Here is a 17,150-nt window from a genome sequence, read left to right on the forward strand (position 1 = left end):
TCTTTAGACCTTTTTAAAGAGCTTAAAAAACAATTAATTTAGTATATAAAAGTGTTTTTGTTCGGTTATTGGTAATGGAGAAAATTTAGAAAATTGTAAAATTAAAATTCCTATTTTATTCTTAAGGAGAATATTAGAAAATGTTGTAGTTTGCTTGTTTATCGATATATTTTGATCAAACTTGGCAAATTTATTTATTTTATACTAAGCTATCAATATTTTACCAAACAACACACTTAATTAGTTTCCTTGTAGCAGCAAACCTAGGTACTCGTTAAAGCTAATGTTATTAAAATATATATAATTGAAAATGAATTCAGACAAATGGAAATTCGCTTAGTTGGTAGGTTTGCTGCGGCGGGGGTATTTAATTCTTGTACTTAATTTTATTGTCTCTAATTTTAAAACGAAAGTAAAAGTTTAATAGCACTCAATAGCGCTATTACCTTTCGGTCCTCTTATAAATTGCATCGGGGTGATAACGACTCACTGTGTACCACTACATTGTTATGTCAAATTTTGAGCAGTGTTTTTGTATTAAAATATAAGTAATATATACCGTTAGAAAGGTAATATTCTGACAAAAAACTGTATGTAAGACGTTTTCAGCTACGTGTAACGGAATCCACGACACTTAGCAAAATGATTTTAAAAAATCTAGATCAAAAACAAAATATTTAATAAAACTATAAATATTCGTAGTATTATGAATCTAAACAATGAAGTAAAGTACACAATCGGAAAGGTAATTTTTTCGTGATTAATAATCACTAAAAATGTAGGGCATTATTAGAATATGAACCCGAGTTATATAGGGAAATGTAGAATCATGTCACACAACTTTGGCGGCCATTTTGATTACGTCATCAACACCCATAGAGTGCCCGAAAAATTTGTGTCCCGGACTTTTTGGACTCGTCTACGCATGTACTATCCGAATCCAAAGGGGCGCGTTGGTTGCCAGATGTGAAATATTATGGTGTAATTTGCTGCTAACCCACCCCACTATATATAATATATATATGTCCGTTAGCAAGATAACTCAAGCAAAAATGATCCGATTTTGATGAAATTTTATACAAATGTGTAAACCTACATTTATTCTAACGAGTTCGCGAACCAGCATGATCGGACTATGGGAACGGTGGTTTAAGGGAGGTTTTGTAGGGTAAAAATTGGTTTTTCCCATTTTTGACCCTAAAAATATATAATGTTGCAATTTCTTACCAAACCATTTTGTAAAGCTAAAAAAAACAGGTAATTTAGTATATTGAAGCGTTGTTATGGGCCTAATAATTACGGAGAAAATTTAAATTTCACTATAGGGAAGTAGCTATTACCGTAGGTGGCACAGTAAGACCTAGGCCTGGGACAGATATACTTTTTCATTTTGATGTCCCTAGAGGCCAAAAACACAATTCGTTCGAATATATATATATGTATATATCCGATTTTGATGATATTGGTTTGAAGATGTTAAGGCAGGATAAACTTGAATGAATCACGAACCAGCATGATCATGGAAACGGGGGCTTATGGGGGGTTGTATGGGATAAAAATAGGGTTTTCTCAATTTTGACCCTTAAAACTTAAAATTTCCTAATTTATCTTTAAACCATTTTTAACAGCATCAAACAAATAATTTAGTATATTGAAGTGATTTGTACGGTTATTGAGACCATTAAAAAAATTATAAAATTTCCATGTTATTTTTATGGAGAACAAGTTAATGGTTGTGTTGTGGTTTGCTTGTTTATGGATATATTTTGACCAAACTTGGAAATTTATTTATTTTATCATAAGCTATTAATATTATGCTAAATGCCCCCGCCACAGCAAACCTACAGACTTAGCGAATTTCAATTTGCCTGATTGGATTTACACTAAAATGTCTCCTTATAAATATCACATTTGTTCCCTATTTAAACAGAATTAGTTTAACGAGTACTTAAGTTTGCTGCAACAGGGAGGGTAAAAAAGTTTTTTTTTAATGTAAAATGTTATAAGGTACTGTAGTTTAGTAAGAAATTAATGTATTTTCCAAATTTTATCAAAATATGTTGATAAACAAGCAAACTACAACAGTTGACTTATTCTCCATAAGAATAACATAGGAATTTTAAAATTACAATTTTTTTGAATTTTATCCGTAACAATTAGGCGCACAATAACGCTTCAATATACTACAATTTATTTGTTTTTTTAAGCTCTACAAAATGGTTTAGAAAGAAATTGTGAAATTTTGTGTTTTTAGGGTCAAAAATGGGAAAACCCTATTTTTACCCCATAGAACCCCCCATAAACCCCTGTTTCCATAGTCCGATCATGCTGGTTCGCGAACTCATTCAAGTTACACCCTTACACCTTCAAACCAAATTTGATCAAAATCGGACAAAAATTACTCAAGTTATCGGATGGACACACACATATACAGGGTGTTGAAAATGTCTGGAACCAACATTATATCTGGTGAGTGGTTAAAGAAAAACAACTGATATTTTGTGTACGGATATACTATGGTTTTACCTATCTTTTGGTGCCTTATGAAATTTTTTACGACTTATAGGGAACGTCCTGTGGAGGATGCAGTAAAAAGTTTTAATGGAAGCATATGGTAAATGATACATCATTTTAAAGGCCATTTTTTTCTGAGTAAGGAGCCGCAAGTTTCATCTCAAAAGGACCACCCTAGCAAAAATGGCGACTGTTTGAAATTTAAAAACATTGCTATTTAAATGGTCCGTATTTGTTTCCTTTAAATGCTATTACAAGCCAGTTACGAAGTACAGTAGTTTATAACGTGGTGAACTGAAAAGTGACTAAAAAAAACATTTTACTAAATTGTTTGTGTTGTTTTACTAAACTTATTTTTAACATAAATACCAATTAAGCTTTCAATTATTTTCAAAAACTTCAAACCGTCGCCATTTTTGCAAGGGTGGTCCTTTTGAGATGAAACTTGTGGCTCCTTACTCAGAAAAAAATTACCTTTAAAATGATGTATCATTTACCATAGGCTTCCATTAAAACCTTTTACTGCATCCTCCACAGGACGTTCCCTATGAGTGGGTTTTTAAATTTCAAACAGTCGCCATTTTTGCTAGGGTGGTCCTTTTGAGATGAAACTTGCGGCTCCTTACTCAGAAAAAAATGGCCTTTAAAATGATGTATCATTTACCATAGGCTTCCATTAAAACTTTTTACTGCATCCTCCACAGGACGTTCCCTATAAGTGGTAAAAAATTTCATACGGCACCAAAAGATAGGTAAAACCATAGTATATCCGTACACAAAATATCAGTTGTTTTTCTTTAACCACTCACCAGATATAATATGTTGGTTCCAGACATTTTCAACACCCTGTATATACAGGGTGTCCGGTCATAAGTGTTAAATAAAATTTTGCATCAAACTACATGGTAATGGCGACATAATGACGCACATTTGAGGTTCCCAACCTCAACCGTTAGGGAATAACAAATAAATTAAGATTTTTCAAAAACATTTGTAGTTGTTATGAAAAAGGTTATATTACTCTGTTAAAAATGCAATAATTGTTAGTTTAAATATCATTTTCAGAATCCTCACAAAATTTTAAATAGATATAACACATAATCACTGGGGTACGGAAAAATATTCTACTTAAATTTCTTCGTTAAACAATTATTTTTAATACTGACGAAAATGTAAATAACATTCAGCGATTTATTTCTCGGTTACCGAGATCCGCTGAGTTTAACAAATATCACTAAAAACTTCCTTATTTAAAGGGCTTTCCAATGGTGTGTAATAGTTTTTACCAAGCTTAAAATTTCCTAATGTAATTAAATCATTGTTGTGAAGAAACATGGTAGGGCAAAGAAAAGCTATTGTGAAGAATAATACATTTAACTGCAGGCAACGAATAATTTGTATTTTTTCTCGCATGCAACGCTTTTTTATAACTATTAAGCTAAGAAAATTTCGCTGGGTTACGGCAAAATATTCTACTTAAATTTCTTCGTTAAACAATTATTTTTAATATCGACGAAAATTTAAATAACATTCAGCAATTTATTTCTCGGGTACCGAGTTCCGCTGAGTTAAACAAATATTACTAAAAACTTCCTCATTTAAAGGGCTTTACAATTATGTATAACTACAATTATCTACTGTCAAATCTATGGTGAATTTTACGTAGGCCTACTATTGTGAAAAATCACTGTTAAATCAAAACAGATATTGTAAAAAATAATGAGTTTTTCTTTCTTTTTATGAGCTTACCACTGATGATATGGGTTTGTGTAATTTATGATTGACCAGACTACACTTTTATCAAACTAAAGACTTTTTGTTTAGACTTTGGAAAATTTGTTATTAAAAAAACACAATACATTAGTAAAAAAATACAATACAAATCAAATCTATGACATACTTCGTCCGAAGCTCAACATTAAGGTGAAATCACAGTTTGGGTGTAAAGTGCCCTCCGTTTTCCCGCAAGCGGGCTTTCCCAGCACCCTCAAAGATTCTCTACCGTAACTCAACTTCAGAGTTTACAACAGTCGAGTAAACTAGACTTTACATGTAACCCCAAACAAAAAATCTAACGGGCTCAAGTCTGGAGATCGAGGAGGCCATGTCACACTTCCTCCACGTCCAATCCATGTCGGGTAGTTTTGGTACAGCCACAAGCGAACTTCCGCGAGTTAATTGAAATCTTATCTGAAATATGAAAAATATACGATTATCGTAACTTTATCACAAACCCATTTTGCTACTATATGTTTCTTTTCTTAGTTATTAAAAAAGCGTTGCATGCGAGAAAAAATACAAATTATTTGTTGCCTGCAGTTAAATGTATTATTCTTCATGATAGCTTTTCTTTGCCCTACCATGTTTTTTCACAACAATGATTTAATTACATTAGGAAATTTTAAACTTGGTAAAAACTATTATACACCATTGGAAAGCCCTTTAAATAAGGAAGTTTTTAGTGATATTTGTTAAACTCAGCGGATCTCGGTAACCGAGAAATAAATCGCTGAATGTTATTTAAATTTTCGTCGGTATTAAAAATAATTGTTTAACTTAGAAATTTAAGTAGAATATTTTTCCGTACCCTAGCGATTATGTGTTATATCTATTTAAAATTTTGTGAGGATTCTGAAAATGACATTTAAACTAACAATTATTGCATTTTTAACAGAGTAATACAACCTTTTTCATAACAACTACAATAATTTTTGAAAAATCTTATTTTATTTGTTATTCCCTAACGGTTGATGTTGGGAACCTCAAATGTGCGTCATTATGTCGCCATTACCATGTAGTTTGATACAAAATTTTATTTAACACTTATGACCGGACACCCTGTATATATATTAAGAAAACTGTAGTGATTAGGGCTACTATTTTGATATATAAAAGCATTATTAAAAACTAAGTACCCTTTTTTAAATTCATTTTATTTATATATATTATATATAATTATTATTTATATTATTATTTATTATATATATAAAATATATATATATATAAATTTGAACAAATGGTGTTTTTGGCCTCTGGGGACATCAAAATGAAAAAGTAAATCGGTCCCAGGCCTAGGTCTTGCCATGAGACCTACGGTAATAGCTACTGTACTTCCCTATAGGGAAATTCGCTAAAACACACTTTATTACCCTTCCTGTAGCAGCATACCTTGGTACTTGTTAAACATGACATATTGTTTAAAAAGGTGTTTAGAAAGGTGACTTAAATGACCCATCGTGTTATCGTCCAGTATCCCAAATTTTTCTAAAATATACGAGAAAGTAGTTTATTCTCAATTAGTAGATTATTTAACCGGTTTCCAAAAAGGAAAATCCACCATATCAGCTGGTTAGAATTCATTGAATCAATAATATAGATTTTGGACAAAGGGCAAAAAGTGGTTGGTATATTTCTTGACTTTACTAGGGCTTTTGACAGTGTGTCACACAAAAAACTCTTAATTGCATTGCATAATTTAGGAATTACTGGCAAAGAGTCTAAATGGTTTGAATCATATTTAGAAAATCCGAAGCAATTTGTAGAAATTGAGCACACTATTTCACTATTAAATTCAACGATTCAAAAAATCACTATAACTATATCCGGATTCCGGAAGTTTAACTCTCAAAAAATTAAACATGGAGTACCACAGGGGTCAATTTTAGGACCTTTATTGTTTCTTTGTTACATAAAAGGGCTACCTGACTTACTACCCGTAAACAGTATGTTTATATGCCGATGACTCTAATATCACTGTGACAGGGGTCAGGGGATTCCAAGGAGGGTACCATAGATAAAACATACTCCCTTAGTAGATTTCTCATCCTTATGGAACAGCTGAAGACAATTTTATTGTTAGTTCATGTACGGTTTATGTAGAGGTTGTGTTTTGTTTACAATTTGTTTCCCGTTATTACAGCCATTTAAAACCTCGTTTAACCAAATAATACGATCAAATCATAAACAATAACTTTTCCCCTAGTTATATAACCAAACAGTAAAGCACAAATCAAGAAATTAACCCCAAAATAATGGAAACAAAGTTTCATGGACACTAGTGCCTTTGTGTCACGTACATGAACTAGACACAAAAAACGTGCTTCAAAATTTACAATGGGATGAGAAGTCTACTTGTGTTGGTTAGTCTATGAGGGTACCTATTGAAATTGCATTATTTATTAGTCTCGCAATTATTAAAAATTTCCTTTATGGTAAAAACCTTCTTCTTAATTCAAGTAAATCCACTTTCATATCTTTTTGTACGAAACAAGCAAGGGTCAAACTAAAACCAGAAATCTATTTAGATGACAAACAATTACTGTAGACCAAGCAGAAGTTACAAAATTTCTGGGACCTTTCAGATATTTTAACATGTTGTTAACGTTAACAAAATGTCAACAGATTTGTCTTATTATTCTGTAATTCATTCTACCTGTCCTACGGAATAAGCATTTACGGAGCAACAACTCAGACAAATTTAGATAAAATCTTGCGGAAACAAAAAAAAAAGCGTTAAGAATTATGTTTAAGTTGAAAAGGGATAAATCTGTTAAACATTTATTTATTTCCACAAAAATCCTGATGGTTTATGCTCTCTACATTTTAGTTTTAGAGACTGTAATGTATGTGAAACAAGTAGAAAATCAAAATTTTGTAAGCAACGTTCACCAGTACAACACCAGATTAAATAGGTAGACCGGTAGAATCACACAATTTAGAATTTTTCAAAAAGAAAACGTAATATATGGGAACAAAATTTTTGTTTCATTTACCAAGGTCATTTCTTGGTGAACAAAACCATAGATAAAACATTTAAACATACTCCCCAAGGAGGAGTACTTGAGGAGTATGTTTTATCTATAGTGACAAAACTTAAGTAAATGAAAGAATAACTTAAAGGAATGTTTGGTAAAACTAGCCCCATAGCCCCATATACTCTCTAACCAATTTTTTCGAAAACCACAGATTTTAGAGTAATTTGTTTAGAGTAATCGATGAGTATAACAAATCAAATCAATTGATAAGAAGATGAATTTACGTTCCATACACATTAATCATAATCAATTATTTACTTTAAATTAAAAAAAAAAGTATAATTGTTTATATATATATGATTATTGTCATTTCTTTTTATTTCTTTTTGTAAACATTGACACTATTTGTTGATACTATTGAACAAAATTATAAATGAAGAATATTTTAATTGAATTGTTATTTAAATAGATTTAATTGAAAATCCACAGGTCCACAGGAAATTCGTTTAGTTTGCAGGTTTGCTGCAGCGGGGTTATTTGACTCTATTGTGTGTTTCATCTTGAATTTAAATTATTTCAGTGAAATCTCAAAAACAAAACAAATCATTTATGAGTATGGTAAATCAATTTATTTAAAAGATTATTCCCAAACAGATCAATATTACAAATTTAATACTTTTAATCTATGGCTAATTTAAGCTACAAATTCAAATTATTAAACTGCACCAGAAATGTTCCCAAGTGAAAGAAGAAAAAGAAGAGTATTTTCTGAATACTGAATGAGACTTTTTGGACTTTTTAGCTATTATTTGCGATTTGCGACCCTGACCCTGAGTTTTGTTTTAGGTTATGTTATTCTATTCCGGTCCGGTTCGTCATTCATAATATAATTTATCATCATGTCAGAACTCAGAACATTTCACGCACGAATACTAGAAACATGTTTCTATTATTCATGCGTGGAACATTTAGATTTAGATCCACAACCACAACATTCGCAGTTCAAAATAGAGTTGGTTGGTGAATGATAATTTTATTTTGGATCAGCCTTTGACCTTTGACCTTGATAGGGATAGGTTGAATTTGTAAAACATTGCAGTTTTTTATAATCTGTAATGTTTGGTAAGTTTTGATTCTTAGGCCTGATTCTTATTCTTATGATAGAAAATAGGCCAAATACTAGCCTGCTTGATTTCAGATTTCAGTGTTACTTCACTTGTTTGTACCACAGGGTTGATTCGACTGTAATAAAGATAATAAAGATTAACATTCCATTCCATATTTTGAAAATTGAAAGTGATTGGCCTATTATTAACTTCAAAATGAGGTATGAACAATTGATTTTGTTTTGTGTCTTCTTGGGCCTATTTAATATCATCCAAGTAGATTAAATATACCTAGTTGGATTAACTAGGCATAACTTAGGTAGCCCCCCTACCTAAAGTTTGGTAATTATAAATACTAACAGTTGACTAGAATTCTTGTAAGTAAAATATGCCTTAGAAGTAGCTTTGACAAGCTATTGATTATACTAGGCCTGCGTGATGTAAAATTACAAAATGAACTTAAGTTAGAGGCGTGTTTCGTTTCTAACCTAGTGGTTAGCGTCTCAGACTTCTGTGCAAGAGAAATGGGTTGATTCCCAGCACACCCACAAATCATGAACACATGTTGCCTAAGTAAATGGGCCTACAATTAAGTTAGGTGGGACTGGTGGCAGGTTAGATAACTTAATGTATGCCTTGCCAGTAGCCATTCTCTCAGAAGTAAAAAAACATTAATAAAGTTAGGCCTATAGGCCTAGGCTAGATTAGAACATCATAAGTAAAATGAGAAGGTTTGATTTAATCTTTGGACATGGTTTAAATGATTCTTATTTATTTTAATGGTATTTATTGATAAAGTTTATGGCCTATTTTAAAAGAGAATGTTGCAGTTTGGTTAAGATATAGAAATATAACTCCTTGTCTAGATTTTCTTGGATTAAGTGTTTCATTTTGTTTTCAGCAAGCAACCATCGTGTGCAGCTTTTGCATCAGTTCAAGACATAGAAACTCCATGGGATGTTGCTCTCAGTTCTAAATACAAGAGGTAACTATCACCAATGAATACAGACCCTCTAGGAAGAACACAAGTTGGTTAAAATATGTTGCCAGCCAAAATTTGGTGATCGATATCGGTAGTGCCCTCCCACCAGGAACGCTGCCAGTTTTTTTCCCTCCGATAAGTGCAAGCGAGAGAAGAGAAAGAAGAAGACATCACGTGACAACCACACTTCATCCGCCTTAGTATCACTTCAGTGTATATCCTAGAAACGTTAATTTACTCTGCAAAATTAACACCAGTCCGCACACAAGAACATACAAGACACAAAGCAAAGCAAACACGATCTACCCTAACATAGACTCTAAATTCAGCAGTACACTACAACATACTGTCTCAAAATACTACAATTTGCAACCCCAACAATTTAAATGTTTACACAACAACAAAACAGTTAAACACCTGTAAAAATACCTTTTAAACAGGCCATATAACTATGAGTAGGCCTACCTCATGAATTACGGTAGGTACATTCATATACACACACATAGGCTACAAATTTCCCCCAGCTAACTTATAACAACTTAGCATAAACGGGTGAGGTTCATTTGTCCGAGTTTTCAGTTGTCCGATATTGGAGGAATCAGTTGTCCGAGTTTCATTTGTTTCGGTTTGATAAATAACTAATAATATTTAGATACCTAAATCAACTGTCCGAGTTTATTAAAATATTTCCCTATATTAAAATATCAGTTGTCCGAGTTTTCATTTGTCCGAGGATGGTTTAAATAATAATAACATTCGGTTAAATCAACTGTCCGAGCTTTCATTTGTCCGAGGTTTCAAATCGTTAAAAAAATATTGACTTTAAGATTGAAAGGAAAATCAATCGCCAACTGCAAGTAGTTTGTCTACAATTGAACAAAATGTTTTTTTTTTTTTTAATTCTAATTCTTATTCTAGGAGTTTTGCCTACATCACTGCTAAAGATAGATGGCCAGTAATTTTACAAAAAGTTATTGATGGCTTGTCAAATGAAAGAGAGGTGATCTCAGCTCAATATGGAGAGGTATGTTGACAACTGATAAATTTAAGTTATGTTAATTAAAAGTTATAAATTTTTAACCTATCTGAAAGATTGTTTCTGTTTGATACAAAAGCAGCTGTTCCCAAACTTAATGGTACCATATGGCCATCCACTTTCATCTTAGGGTTATTTACCACGCTAATAATTTTTCTATAAGAAGAAATTTTCTCAATATGTCCAAAACACTTACTGTATTTTAGGAACCTTAAATAATGATTACTCGTGAAGGTTAAGTATACTATTTTATTTACAAGTGGAAACCCTGTCCCTCAAATATGTTGTTTCAAATCAAACAGCTTTTAGGGATACTTCTACAAAACAAAAGTTTGCAGTGACATAATGTTCATGAGTTGAAAAATATGTTCATTGTTTGATCTCTCGCCACAATCCACCCAATTGGGCCACATGACTCACAAGCCATATTTTGGGAACCACTGACCTGACTTATATGATTATGCATTTGGACATTTGATTTCAGATCAAGAACAATCTTTACAATCACATTTATTTCACTCATATAGTACATTTAAAATTTTACACCAATCCACAATAGAGATAAACTAAACAGACATTTTTCCAATTTTTATTTTATCTTGCTGTGTGTGTCCAAGCACCATAAACTTGGTGTTTAGGGATTTAAAACTTTGTGTTCAAAAGATTAAGGAAAACTAAGAAAACATGGCAAAAATATAATTCTAGAATAATCTCTGGTATTAAAGTGTTGAGACATATTGATAGGATCAAATTTTAATCAATAAAACATATATTTTCACACAAACCCTTGATATATTTTTAGCAAGGTAAAGAAGATGTGGAGAATGTGCTCAACTATTTATTGATTTTGAAACACGACATGACTTCTGACAACTGCTTTATCAACGTGGTCCAAGGTGTTGACGCTGCTATTTATAACAAATACTTAGACAAGAAGATGAAGAATGGATCTCCAGTCACTTGGTATAGCACAGAATGGCTGTATGCCGAGTGTTACTTGTACCGAAGAATTAAAGAAGCTTTCCTCTTAAGGTAATGCACAAGATAAGCAGAACCGTTTGTATTAAATATTTGTTGTCAAATTAGTCCAAAAAATTGAAGTTGTTTCATTGATAGAATTGAAGTGCTGTTATACAAATATCCTCATATAATTTATCTGATTTTGTATTTGACTGTAAGTCGATTTACTTTATAACCATGTATTTATATGTTCATGGTAGTATGATTTATGCATAGAATTTTTATTTTGTAACACAGCACTCTAAAGAATCCAGACTATTATAGATGACATCCATTTGGTTCTTCAGCAATGTTGCAAGTGGTGCATAGTATACCAGTGTGTCTGACACTCTGTCAACACCAAAACGCATAAGTTGTGACTCATCAACCTATCGTCTATTACACTCGGCATCGCTACTCGATCGTACTATGAAACATTGTATATTACTTAAAACCTGCCAAATTGACCTCTGCATTTAAACTCCCACTATTTTGTGAACCATTCACATGATTGTTCAGCACCGTATGCTATCTCCTCCACATTTCTATACACTCCGTCTAATCAACCTTCTTTTAGGTCTTCTTCTATTTCTACTTCTTTTTATAACCATCAACTCTTTTGTCCTGATAATTATCACTTCTCAAATGTCTAAACCATCTTAATATATCTTTTTCTGTGGCTATACTATGAAAGAAAACATGAATACAAAGTGACGTCTTTGTAAAATTGTCCTTTTTACAAATTTCACAGCATTGTTTTTATAAGTAATGTGTCCTAGTCATAAATAAAACAAAGCTTAACTGAACTAAACTAATCCAACTTAAACACCGCAGCCCAATGTGGCAGACTCTTCCTAAAAAGATTATGGCTTAATACATTCATATTCAATACATACAATCAATTTTTATCGAGTGAAAATTATATCCAATATGATTTAAATATCGAACTAATATTTCCTTTAATAACATGTAGGAGGTCCTCTGCGGAATTATACCCACTAATAGGATTTTTTTCACGGATAGCTTAAAATAATTATATTTTAGGTGTAATATGTTAAAGACTTAGCACTCTTAATTATTGCTTACCTTCTGTTACGAATGATTTTTTCCAGCAAAACGCTTGGTAACTATGATCCCTTCCATCAACAAAAGACAGAAGCAATAGAAGAAGCGCTCACTTCCATGGAAGTCCTTGCATCTTTCTTGTTGAATCTATTTGAAAATCACCATCAAAGTTCTGAGATTGAATACTTAACTTTCCAACGCATTCTTAAGGTGAGTGATTGCCTTAATGTGCTGCCTTTAATTTCGAGTGATATTTAAAAAAATAGTAATTGATTTGCCGATTATTGGATTATTTAAGTCCTAATATAATACCACTTTTCAACCCCTGTCATTTAAACTCAAAAGTTCAAATATGCTGCGCCATATTTTAATGGGCGAGATGTTGATTTATAAAGTGAATGCTTAAACAACTTGACACCGGTCATTCCACGTACTAGAGAATAGTCATTAAAATGTATTTCTCTGAGAAGTCACAGTTTTCTCAAATTGAATTACTCACATACATTTCTTTATCAAATTCCATCCCCAAGGTTTGGTGTTAACTACGTCCCTCTATTTTCTCACATTAATCCACATTTCCTCTTTCTCCAAACATCAGCCATTTCAAAGTCAAATTCTAAGTCTTTTCAAATAAAGCAAGGACCCATCAAAATGTTTCTTAAATTAAAATACATACATGTGATTCCATTCCTCTCCACCTTATCTTGAATAACATTACATCATTTGATTAGATACAGTACTTAAGAAGCTGTTCCAGCTATGATGAAATCCCATGGTCACTTGTAAGCCTAGTCCTCTGGTTTTTTTTATAGTTTCGATTCATTAGAGTCATGACAATCCATTTCCATAGTTCATTGTGTTTATTTTCTTCCAGCTCTCTCTGTGGTCTAACAAAGCTGATCTTTCATTGTCTTGTGGAAACCGTGTTGAAGTTCAAGCCAACCCTCTCAAGGCAGTTGATGAGTTGAATGACTTTATTCTCTCTGATGATTCTCAAGCTGTTTGGACCGAGGTGTCAAAATCGAAGAATCTTATTATAGGTTTGTATTACTCTTGGTCATCCAAATTATTTTCATTCTTGGTCAATTTATTTTCAACAGTACCATTTTGGAAACCCTAACCCCCTGTTGCTTGGTACGGTCCAATCACAGACCCGAGGCCCACATGCATGGGCAAATGTAGGTTTAAAAGAGGACACTATCCTGTTAAAAAAGGTTTAACTTACAGGAACAAAACAAATATTGTCTTATTTAGGGTAAAAGGGTTACAATGTGACTTATGTTAATACTAAAACCATATGATTTTTGAGGCTGGAAGTAACAGAGGTTGAATTTGTGTCATCTGTTAGCTTTGTATATTATACTTGTGTTTATTAAAGGATGAATGACACAATCATATTACAGTAGACCCTCTCTTAATCGACCTCGCAATCGCATTAACCGATAATCGGATTATCCACCCTCGATCGTTAAATATTACAGTTTGTTTTAAACCGACCTTGCTTTGAGAGCTGTTCATATTAATCACCACTTTCTAAGAATCTCGGCATTTCTGCTCCCACGCTCGGTGATGGTAACCATAGCCCCTGTAGAGATAACCTCTACAGGATGTGACTAAGAATAAGTATTTAGTATTTATCCCAAAAATATTGCATATTGCCAGTTTGTTGTCATTCATCATCATTTGTAGCGCAAGCACATCTTATTTGTTATCTGTGCAGCAAATTTATAAAATCATGGTGCGTTACGATTTTGATAACTGCTCTATGCCTAGTAGTCAGGAAAAACTGGAAAGTCGGAAATTAGTATTTAATTTCAAAATGGTCTTGAAAAGTCGGGATTTAGTCTTTATTTTGATGTTTAAGTTGGGAATTTTCACGGTTTTGCTGCGATTGCACAAAACGACAATCACGTAACTGCGGGAGATGATAATGATGTGTTGAATATTGCAACCCAACTCATCTAGTCTCTGGATTAGTGATGGACCATCATATGTTTTTACATTTTACATATGCAGTTGTTTATAAAATATATTTTCAGTGTTGTGTTGTGTTTGTAAGACAATAAAAGAGTTTATAACAATTTATTCTTTCATTAACTTTAATTTCACCAACATGATGTCTACACGGGAGCGGAATATTTTCATGTAAAAAAAAAAAACAAATTGGCTAGTTAGAATTTTGTATTGCTGAATTGTTTTCTTAACTTGAAAAACGCCCTATTATCTTAATCTTTTTGACATAAAGACAGGGGTTGGTGTAGTATTACCAAATTATTCCGAAAATTTGGTTGAACTTTGAAAATTGGTATCGGTATCAAGAATCGAGAATCAATACATTTTAAAACACTAAATGTGACAAATCACTAAATGTAAAAAAACTAGTCTTGAAAAATTTGGAATTAAACTTGAAAAGTCTGGAATTAGTCTTGAAATTTAAAATGGAAATAAACTAGACACTCTGTGTAGTATTTTGACCCTTTCTGTAGCATTACACTAGTTCAAAATGTGTGTATATTTTGTAAATTAAAACAATCAATGATGTGTTTCTTTACAGACATTGTATTTGACAACACCGGTGTGGAGGTGATGACAGACTTATGTCTCGCCGACTATCTGACTTCTATGTACAACGCAGTGAGGGTGAGGTTCCATTGCAAAGCTATCCCGTGGTTTATCTCTGATGTGATGGAGAAAGACTTTCACCAGGTGATAGAGAGACTTTCCAACCACACTCCTGCCTGTCAACAGTTGGCAGCTCGCTGGCATGACTACTTGGAAAATGGTATGTCTTGGCATGTAGCCTAGAATTCTAAATTAAGTCGTTTGTTACTTGAAATGAAATGAAATGAATGAATGAAATGAAATGAAATGAATTGAAAAAATGTTCTTCAAAAATGAATTGGTTACATGAAAAAATGAATTGGTCTTGTTCTTACGTATACCATCACACCTATCATGCTTTAAATTGATGTACTATTAACAAGTTTTAGGATTTTTTGTAAGAATAGAGAATGTAACAGAGACAAAATTGTCAAAATAAACACAAACCTTTACACTATGCACAAACAAAACATTATGGTATTTTACTGTCACTTGTAGCATTTTCAATTAAAGGTATGAGTTAGATGACGATTTCTTCAAGCTTTCCCATTCAGGTAAGCCTGCTATCCTCACAAAAATCCCAAAAGCCTAGTCCCTTTTCATAACCTAGTTGAAGGTATTACATCCTCAATCTCTAATGAAAAACTTGATTTTAATGCACTTTAAAGAGAGATTTGTATCAATAACCAACAGTTGATATTACATTTTCTCCCCCACCTCAAATAAGCTTCTTCAAAAGAAAAGGTTTTAATTGCCCAAGCTGTAGTCACTTGTTTTAAATGTCAATACTGATTTGCTTATAATTCGTAAGAGGGTTGTCATTGTATTTTTACAAATACAATTTTGTTACAATGGATTGACAACTCTCCTATAATTTATGGGTTTGTTTTTAGGAAAATGGACGGTCCACAGTGATTGTTTTTGGACTTTGCCCTTTTCTTACAACGAAATGAAGGAGCAAGACCCCAAGCTGCACAGTATGTTGGCTGAGAGCAGCATCATCATATTCAAGGGAGATCTCAACTATCGCAAGTTGCTTGGAGATATCAACTGGAAGTACACAACTCCGTTTCATGCGGCTCTGAGAGGCTTCAACCCTGCTCCAATTGTAGCCCTGCGCACCGCCAAGGCAGATCTGATAGCGGGTAAAACAGTGAGAAAAGTATTTTTATCACTTTAAACAGAAATTAGTTATTTTCTACAACGGCTGATATCAACGCAAGTTTTCCAAGCTCTAATTTAGAGCTAGAGAAATACGATACTGGTTTTCCCTTATGAATTTATTTCTAATTTAATCCTCTACAAAACTATTGTTCTTTACCAATCGATGAGAAAAAGTAGAAACTACAAAAAATAGTTATTTGTGCAACTAGTGAGAAAAGTGAGCAATTGACTCACTCGAGAGAAACCCTTACTCACGAGCCGTAGGCGAGTGAGGAATGGTTTCTCGAGTGAGGCAATTGTACTTTGCACTCGAGTTGCACATTATACTTTTCCTACAGTTACCATAAAACAAATAAATTTGTGAAGAAACATAACCTTATTTTTCACAGAAGTGAACTTTTAATATAACATTTAATGTGAAGTTACAAATACAACAGTACAACAGCTGACCAGCTGATTTACAGCCAGTGCTGCCAACGTATTTCGCGCGCATACGACGTTGCCTGCATGTTACGCGCTCACTATTTCGTGCCTTCACGTTGCAAATCTGGAGTGAGACAAAGTAATTAGAGTGAGACAATGTTAACATTGTCTCACTGATGAGCGAATTGGCCACTTTGCTTTCTCAAATCAGTGAGAGAACATGTACATTGTTAGGTAACTGTAGGAAAACTTATTTAATTACTCTGTTTGTAGGTTTGGAACCCAGGTTGTATGAACCTGTTTCAGCTAAGGACAAGAACTGGCTTTTGACCGGTAGCTACGGCCTTATTCAGTTTGACAACACCAACTCCAAAACCACCTAGTCTAATGGAGACTTATTGAATCTCAGCATTTAATAACTATCAGAACAAGCTTTAATCAATGTGTTGTGATTCTACTGTGATTTTTAAATAAAATGTTGTTGACTGTTACATGTTAAATCTTTT

General features: G+C 32.8%; 1 protein-coding gene across 2 annotated transcripts; it reads left to right on the top strand.

The window, feature by feature from the left end:
* Nucleotides 1-8,412: 8,412 nt before the first annotated feature.
* On the top strand, nucleotides 8,413-17,135 carry LOC129000099 (damage-control phosphatase ARMT1-like). Of its 2 annotated transcripts, none has more exons than XM_054426994.1 (9): nucleotides 8,413-8,595; nucleotides 9,276-9,359; nucleotides 10,275-10,380; nucleotides 11,195-11,424; nucleotides 12,504-12,666; nucleotides 13,331-13,496; nucleotides 15,011-15,238; nucleotides 15,951-16,210; nucleotides 16,918-17,135. In XM_054426994.1, exons 1-9 carry the CDS (start codon nucleotides 8,426-8,428, stop codon nucleotides 16,972-16,974), a joined length of 1,464 nt encoding a protein of 487 aa, XP_054282969.1. In that variant the 5' UTR covers nucleotides 8,413-8,425; the 3' UTR covers nucleotides 16,975-17,135. The 2 variants fall into 2 exon arrangements, with proteins under 2 accessions (XP_054282969.1, XP_054282968.1); XM_054426993.1 differs by having other exon boundaries at nucleotides 8,415-8,595; nucleotides 15,951-16,202.
* Nucleotides 17,136-17,150: the final 15 nt, after the last annotated feature.

Source organism: Macrosteles quadrilineatus, unplaced genomic scaffold (assembly GCF_028750875.1).
Source record: "Macrosteles quadrilineatus isolate MER2022 unplaced genomic scaffold, UCM_ALF_1.0 Scaffold_8__2_contigs__length_117827958, whole genome shotgun sequence".
Lineage (NCBI taxonomy): Eukaryota > Metazoa > Arthropoda > Insecta > Hemiptera > Cicadellidae > Macrosteles > Macrosteles quadrilineatus.